Raw genomic sequence first — 9,248 nt, forward strand, 5'->3', positions numbered from 1 at the left:
GTTTTAGTTTTTCAGAATTTTTCTCCATAATATCAACTTTTTCTTGTAAACTTGAGATTTGTTTCTTTTGTGTTGATACTAGTTTACATAGATTTTTACATTCAATGAGTAATTCTTTTATTGCGTTTTGAGCATCATTGTATTCTATAATTAATTCAGTATTAGTCTTATTATAAAGAGGAGAGTCTATATTACTAACCTCTTCATCATCTGATTGATGCGAGGCCATTAATGCAACATTGGCGCATTCTTCACTTTCTGTTTCTGAAGATGAACTTACTTCATTGTCTTCCCAAGCTATGTATGCTTTCTTGAAGTCTTTCTTTCTGTTGAAATTCTTCTTAGCAATATTTGGGCAGTCTGCTTTAATATGTCCTTGTTTTCCACATTCGAAGCAAGTGAAATTTTGATTTGATGTAGAATTATCTTTCTTCTTGAAGCTTTTCTTTTTGAATGTTCTGTCGTTTTTAAGAAATTTACCAAATTTCTTAACAAGAAGGATAATATTTTCATCTTCATCTGAATCATTCTCTTTGCTTTGTTCTCTTGATTCAGTCTTTAACGCAATATTTTTGTTCTTCTTTTCTTGACTTTCATTTTGTTCTAGCCTTCCGAGTTCGATTTCAGAAGCAAGTGAAGTTTTGATTTGATGTAGAATTATCTTTCTTCTTGAAGCTTTTCTTTTTTAATGTTCTATCGTTTTTAAGAAATTTACCAAATTTCTTAACAAGAAGAATAATATTTTCATCTTCATCTGAATCATTATCTTTGCTTTGTTCTCTTGATTCGGTCTTTAAAGCAATATTTTTGTTCTTCTTTTCTTGACTTTCATTTTGTTCTAGCCTTCCGAGTTCGATTTCATGCTCTTGAAGTTTTCCAAATAGTGCAGAAAGAGATATCTTGGATAGGCTTTTCTTTTCCGATATTGCTGAAACTTTTGGTTGCCATGCCCTTGTCAATGACCTTAGTACTTTTAGATTTAGTTCATCATTTGTGAAGATTTTTCCGAGTGCTGTCAAATGATTGGTTAGGTGAGAGAACCTTTTCTGTAAATCTAGAATAGTCTCTCCGGGTAGATTCTCCGGGCTGCATGCGAAATAACTCATATTCTTGTGATAGTGTGTTGAGTTTGGATCTTTTTACTTCAATGGTGCCTTCGTGAGTTACTTCCAACGTATCCCATATTTCTTTTGCTGTTTTACAGTGAGATATGCGGAAAAACTCATCCGTTCCTAGTGCAGATTGTAATATATTCTTAGCCTTTTTATCGAAAAGCACTTTTCTTTTATCCTCATCAGTCCAAGAAGTTTTTTTTTTATTTCTTCTTTGTTATTGATGACAGTTTTTGGAATATAAGGACCATTTTCAACTGCATCCCATATATCATCTCCTTGTGCTTCGAGATACGCTTGCATATGAATTTCCCAAAAACCGTAGTGCTCTCCAACAAACACATGGTGGCTTGGTACTGCTACCACCGTCTCTAAAAACAGGTTGTGCGGAAGCCATGAGTAATTGATCGAGGAATAAGTTACCTTAACCTGCTCTGATGCCAATTGTAAGTATAGAAGTACGCCTAAGAGAGGGGGAGGGGGTGAATTAGGTGTTAGTAAAGTTTCTTGTTTTTAGTGATATGGTAATTGGATTTTCTGAGTTTAAGAACAAGGCTTAATAAAATGTGCAGTAAGTAAATGAACACGTTAAGATTTATCCTGGTTCCCCTTATAACCAATGGTACGTCCAGTCCTCTTGCACACCACAAGAGATTAATCCAATACTTGTCAGAAAATGTACAACTCCCACCCTGGGATTCTTGCTACAAAACTTCTAACAATTCTTTCTAAGATAGCACACCACTATCTTACTTGTACAAATGATACAATAAGGTTTGAATAAATCTAAGATGTGGTATATTGATAAACAACTCAATAGTAATTCAAGTACTTGAGAACTTTTAGAATGATATGAAAATCTAATGCAAGTACTTAGAAAAATCAGAATTTTGTTCAAAGTTGTTTAATGAATTAATTCAACGATGGTTGATTTTTGATCTGAAGTTATGGGGTATTTATACTTCATAAAACATCCTTTCAGATTCGTGGCCATTGATCCAAGAGGTTTGATGAAAAATTACAATGTTCTAGAGGCATTCCAGATCTGAAAAATTGTAATGTTTCCAGGTGTATTCGAATACAATATACGTGTATTCGAATACACGTCTTTGTAACGTTCAAAAAATTCAAATTTTACATCTTGTATTCGAATACACATCAGTGTAGTCGAATACAGATTAATGTATTTTAGCCTCTGACTTAACTTGTATTCGACTACATATGGGTGTAGTCGAATACACTTGGCCACTGACTTAGCTTGTATTCGACTACAGATGGATGTAGTCGAATACACCATTTAACGTTTTGCCTCTGACTTAAGTTGTATTCGAATACAACATGGTGTATTCGAATACACTTATGCAAATTGTCAAAAATATGATTTTAAATGATTTGTTAATGTTGTTTTTGATTTTCGAAAACATGTTAAATGCATATGTAAATATGAATTGTTCTCATATATTTGAACTATTGATTTGTATCATATACCTTTACATTTAATCATTTATTATTTGGATTTGGAAGCTTATTCAAGATGGTTTGATCTTCTTTTTGATCTTGCTGCATTGTACATAGTTGGTGATCTTGTCGTCATCAAAAAACATGTAGTTTACAAAGATCAATCTCTAGATTGATGACCTATGACCAAGGACAATAAGGACAATGTTGTTCCACCTTTTTGCAGAAAACACATCATACATCTGAGACAAAGGATTGACACTAGATAACTACTAAATCACACATACACGTTTTCCATGCAACACAAAATCAAGAACATTCTAATTTTATAAAAGAATATTTTGGGTATTCTCTTTTAAAGACAAAATTAAAATAGATAATTTTCCACAGTCCAAACCACAAGTTAAATAATATCAAGACTGCTCAAATTAATGGTGAAGCCTATAACTCGAGCTAAATGCCCAAAGGAGGAAAACATCCTCTAGATTGATGATAAGATTGATCTCTAAATTGATGAGTTGTGAACAAGGACGCAAGTATACTTACATTATTCTGCAGAAAGCTCAGGATAATTTTGATTTTAAACGGTATCAACTGACATTTTACAACCTATTCACTCATTCATTCACGTATTCAATCAGATTCAAAAGCAAGAACATTCTTCGTTTGTCCAGAACGTTCTCGACAACAATATAAACATGTGTTTAATTGCTTTAAAATAGATCTAACACTTAAGAAGTGTGTCCAACGAATATATTCAGTTTAAACTAAATATTAAAGTCTTTTATCATCTATAAATTGAAGATCAATTAGAAGATCAATTGGAAGATGAATGCAAGAGTTTAATTTACAAATCTACCAACACTTGTTCAAGTAATAGCAAGTAAAAAAATCTTGAAGCAAACTTCAGCTCTCTTTACTATATTTGTAGATCATCATTTATTGAATCTGTCTTTATTTATCTTAAACAAGTGTTGAGAAGTTTCAAGATCTCAAACATTTTTGTCATACACATCATTTGTAACTCAAATCTATCTTTTATGTTAGATTGGGTGTGTTTTTAAAAATCATTTCTAGATTGAAATGTGACTGTAAAAATCATTTCTAAAGTGAAACGTGAAGATTGTAATTGATGAAGGTGTGATCAAGAGAAAATGTGTGAAGGAGAACATTCTGGTTTTGAAACACATAGTGAAAATATCATGGTTGTGAGGACTGAACTAGCCCGAGTTGGGTGAATCAATATATTTTTGTGTGTGCGATCTTTTTATTCCTTATCTTTAATTATTTGCACACACAAATCACACTTTATTATAAACTAATTTGTTTTATTTACTTATAATATATCCAGAACATTCTGGACATTCTGTTTTAACCAAGATTGATCTTAAATTGATTTGAATTAAGCACAAGAATCAAAATTTTAAAAAAGTCCTAATTCAAACTCAATTTCTTGTGATTGACATTGTTACTTCACAAACAAACTCACAACATCTAAGTTAATAGCATAAAACAACAAAGTGTCAACAAATTTGACAAAATTAAAGTGATCAAAATATTAATGCTTTCAGACTTGTAAAATTGAGGATGCTGAAATCATTAATTGAATCTATTTGTATTGAATCATAGTTAATTTCTCAATATGAATAAAATGAACATTGTATCAAGAATAAAAAAATTAAATATCGCACTAAATTGACAAGATAACAACAAACACGAAGAAAAAAATTAATTAATGTAAAATATCATTTATTTAAAATAAAAAATTAAAAAAATAAAACAAATAATCGATTTTAGACCAAAAACTAATCTCAAATCACAAATCACTAAAAGAAGCCAATAAAATAAATAAATAAATAAATAAAGAGAGAGTACCACTAAAGTTATTATTATTATTATTATTATTTATATTTGAGACTGAATAATTAATTGGTAGTCTTACTCCCAAAAAAAAAAAAGAAGAAAAGGAAAAAAAAAAAAAAAAAAAAAAGAGAAAAGAAAACGGCGTCGTCCCTAAAACCTAGGGTTTAAGCAGCGAAGCCAAAACACTTTCAACTATTATTGCTTTCAAGCCATTGAGTTTTGGTTTCGATTCCAAGAAATTTCGCCTAAACAATGGCGACTCGAGACAACAACGGGTCGGAACTTGACCCGAATCTTGTTACGGCGGAGACACCAGAATTAGAGGCCCTGAATCCTGTTATGGCAGAGACACCAGAATCAGAGGCCCTGAATCCTGTTATGGCGGAGACACCAGAACCAGAGGCTGAAAAGCTCGTTATTTCGGGTGGTGAAATTCCTATTGAGGAATTTGTAGACAAGATTACATTAGAGGGTGACCCTCCTCCAGTTGAAGGAAATGGGAATGACGATAAAAATGAGAACGAGAATAAAGATGACAGTGAAAGCGAAAGTGAAAGTGAAAGTGAAAGTGAAAGTGAGAGTGGAAAATCAGAATCTGAGACTTCTTCATCATCACCGCCATCATCATCACCGTCGTCGTCATCATCTGGTTCTAGCAGCGATGAAGAGAAGATGGTTAGTAGGAGTGCCGTTGATGATGATACTGATGATGAGGTTATAGTAGGACCAATCAGGTCAAAGCATGAGATTCAGGTATTTCTTTTCTTTCTTTTTCTTTTTTAATCTTAATTCATGATAAATATATTTTTTTTAATTTGATTGTGTAGTGCTTTGTTGAGAATAAACCGTTTTTTTTTTTAATTTAAAAAATAAAAAGAGAGCAATGCTACTTTTTACTTAAGATTTATATATGAGAAAGAGAAGAAAGCATCAAAATAGGAGATTTGATCCATTAGATTCTAGGTGGTTAATGCTTGTAAGTGTGACATGTTGCCACATAAGATTCTAGGAGATTTAACCAATCAAATTCTAGCATGGGGGAATGAGTGGTTATTGTTTGTAAGTGTGACCTACTGTCATATAAGATTCTTGTGTCAACTTATCTTGTAGCAAAAACCATTTTCCAAAAAAAACAATTAAGTGTTCAACTATTTGGTAATTCAATTATTAATTCTTTTATCATCATAGCATGTTTTTGAGTTATTTGTTGAATGTAGACTTTGTGTGCTATGCTTTTCTCCATGGCGAATACTGCATATAATTACATTAATACATTAGGTGTTGTCAAATAGCGGCTAAGGTAGTGCTATAGCCTACAGGAATTTGAACAAATTGCTATTCTTCCATGATATGCTATTTAGTACAAAATGTTGTCAATAATGGCTGTAGCTATAGCGGTGCTATACCACTATAGCGTAGCAGAATTTGAACAAATTGCTATTTTCCATGATATGCGATTTACAACTGTTTTACAGACATGTATATGGTGGATTTGTATCTCTTTTGTTGCAGTCCCAAGACTTTTATACTTTGCAGAATTGCAGTTTGGTTTGTTCTTGGGAATATTTTGTGCCCCTTTTGAAGTCTAGGCTCTGTCCTATTTGATCTTTTACTATGAATGGTGTTTTGGTTGGCATTTAGAATTGAAGAGCGGCAAGAACTTAGAATGTAAAAAATCTCAGCGGCCAATTTGATGCACAAACTTCAAGTGAAGAATTTTTCTTATTGAATAATGTACCCTAATTTGACTAACTTTTTAAATCTCTGACGCGTAATGCTTCTTTTGAATGGTGTTGACTTTACAGAAATTGCCTCCAGTTCCTCAGGTGGATGTGACTTTAGAACCACACCATCAAATGCTACCTGTGGGAGTTGTTATGTCGGTAAGCTCTCAGTATTGATTAAGTTGATAGGAAACCCCCTATCTGTTTGAATTTAGTGTTTGTTATTAGATTTGATAATAACATGCATAAATCAGAAGCTGTACCAATTATTGTTGGAAATTAGACTCAACTTAATCAACTTTCTTATTTGACAGACTCTAGGTGCTAAAGTCATTGTGGAAGGAGTGGAGAAGCATGAACCTCTCAATGAGGGTTCTGTTCTCTGGCTGACTCAAAGCCGCAAACCACTAGGTTTTGTAGACGAAATCTTTGGACCAGTCAAAAATCCATATTACGTTGTGAGATACAATTCTGAAAGTGAAGTTCCTGCGGGTATCCAAGGGGGAACAACTTTGGTCTCGTTTGTTCCAGAATTTGCTGACCGCGTGCTTAATTTTAAGGAACTTTACTCGAAAGGCTACGATGCATCTGGTCCGTTTGATGAAGAGGTTAATGATGAAGTAGAGTTTTCAGACGATGAGAAAGAAGCTGAATACAAGAAAATGCAGCAAATGCAGAAAATGGCCAAGAGAGGGGTAAATGATCAAAATCCCAGCAAGAAAAGAAACAATAGAAAGAAATTTACACCAAATGAGCGTGTGTTACCTACTGCCCCTAATGCACCTGTGGCAGCACAGCGTGTGTTGCCTACTGTCCCTAATGCACCTGCATCAGCACCGTTGGTTAATCATGGAAACCGTTATTTTTCGGGCATTGGACAAGGTCAATTGGGGGGAACTACCACAGTTTCTCCATTTCAACCTTTAAATGCAGGTCCTAACTTTGCTACAAATGGAATGTGGCCAAATGGGACAACATTTCCACAGCAGCCACAGCCACAGCCTGATCTGCTTCCAAATGGATTTCCGACAAATGCCGGGTCATATTATCCACAAAACACACAATTTTCTCATCAGTTTCCTGCGCCAGGAATTCCATTTCAACAGCAGTTTAATCCCAATCAAAGATCTCTTTTCCCATCTATGATGCCTGGGGTACAGCCCAATATATTTACACAACAACCCATGTATGCACCGCCATTTGCGGGTCAAAACCAAATGACATTTGATTCGAGTTCACCTTTCCAACAGATGCAGCCACCTCCACAACCTATCTTTCAGGCACAACAGGGTTTTCCACCTTCGGAATTGCAGTCAGACAGAAACCTGAACTTGCATCCCAGTTCTATTCCTGGCAACCCCTCTCAATTTCATCCAGGTTCATCTGCTAGTCGAGGGAGGCCAACATTTCGTGGCGGCGGTAGGAGAGGGTGGCGACCTACTAAGTGAAGGTTATTGTTTGATTTATTAACATTGAAATGATCGGTCGAGTTGGGCCCATTCTGCAAGGGATTGTACTTGCACATTTTCCTGCAGCCTCTTGAATTTCGAAAAGAATTCATGGCAACCTAAAATGTATGCGTCGAGTTCCTGATCTTTTAGTTACATGTGTCATTTGTACTTGGAAGTGTTGGTGCTGATGATGTTGTTTGTGTACTGGATGTACTGAAGGAGCACCTTCCACTTTCCCTGCGCTCAATCATGCCAATATACATTATCACCATACTGTACTAGTAAAGAGTCATGTTTATTTGAAGCACATGTTCGGTTTTTGTGCTTTTTAAATAAATTTATAAGCAAAATTAAATTTATATATTTGTTAATAGATACCATAGATAGTTCTAAAAATAAAAAAAATACTATTAAACATATATTAGAGTAATTAATTTGTTATGTTAGTTTCTAATTAGTTTTAAAATGGTAAAAGTTTGTAATTAGTTTGTTATATTAAATTTTTTTTCACTCACATTTGAATATAGGTTCTTCCATTTCTGTAACTCTTAGTTTAAATCAGTTGAGCTATCTTATAATAATTAAATTACTATATCAAAATATATTAAAAAAAGAAAATTAATTGTATATATATAGAAAACATCAAAATATATAAAAAAAAAAAAGAAAATTAATTATATATATATGGAAAACATATCAAATGAAATGATTTTTAAAATGAGAAAGTGAGATAATTAAATCGTGATTGTATATCATATATAAATTATGTCACTGTCATTTTAAAACTTTTTGTATGAATTATGTTTACTATCTCATTTTAAAACTTCTTAAATTTTTATCATTTTAAAACTTTTTGTATGGATTATGTTTTACTATCTCATTTTAAAACTTAAATTTTTATTTGATACCAAATAGCTTTACAAATATTTGACTATTTCTTCTCAAAATTATCTCCCAAAATTTAAAAGCTTTCAAATATAATCAAATAAAAAATTATCCTATTTAATATAACATAATTGTCACTTTTGCCTTTTTATCTTTTTTTTTTGGTTCGTTTTGGCTTTCATTTTTCTTCTTCTTTCTTGGGTTAGGCCAATACAAAATTTTTACAAACCTTGAGCTTAATTAAAATTCTAATCAAATTACAAGTTAAAAATATTATAAATCATATATATATATATCAAAATAAATTTATTATTACAACAATAGTGTCTTAATACCAATGAGATTCGTAAGTGTATTATAATAAAGGACCGACAAAGTAATAAAGACTAGACACATGATAAAAATAAACCAATACTATATATGTATGAATTTTATTCCACTTACATGTCACACACGAATCACTAACAAATAAATTAAAATACACTTCTTGAGTTTCATTTTAATTATTTAATTTGAATTATGTGTGATTCTTAAGAATATAATTAGTTTTGTTGATTAAATATAGTTAATGTATAGGTTTGATGAGATGATAAAATAAACGATAAATACTATCGTAATTAAAAGAAATGATAAATACTACAATAATTAATTAACATGTTATCTCGAGTTCGAAAAGTTGAGCAAAGACTTAAATACAATTTGCACAAGGCATTTACACTATAATATATATATAATCCATATCAAATAAAAGAACT

The 9,248-nt window shown here is 32.3% G+C and overlaps 1 protein-coding gene across 1 annotated transcript; it reads left to right on the top strand.

Moving 5' to 3' along the window:
- The first annotated feature begins 4,607 nt into the window (after nt 1–4,607).
- LOC101504097 (uncharacterized) lies at nt 4,608–7,967 on the top strand. The gene is made up of 3 exons (XM_004507148.4): nt 4,608–5,186; nt 6,239–6,316; nt 6,472–7,967. The coding sequence occupies exons 1-3, from the start codon at nt 4,686–4,688 to the stop codon at nt 7,603–7,605; spliced, it is 1,713 nt and encodes a 570-aa protein (XP_004507205.1). The 5' UTR covers nt 4,608–4,685; the 3' UTR covers nt 7,606–7,967.
- Nucleotides 7,968–9,248: the final 1,281 nt, after the last annotated feature.

The sequence above is a fragment of the Cicer arietinum genome, chromosome 6 (assembly GCF_000331145.2).
Source record: "Cicer arietinum cultivar CDC Frontier isolate Library 1 chromosome 6, Cicar.CDCFrontier_v2.0, whole genome shotgun sequence".
Classification (NCBI taxonomy): domain Eukaryota; kingdom Viridiplantae; phylum Streptophyta; class Magnoliopsida; order Fabales; family Fabaceae; genus Cicer; species Cicer arietinum.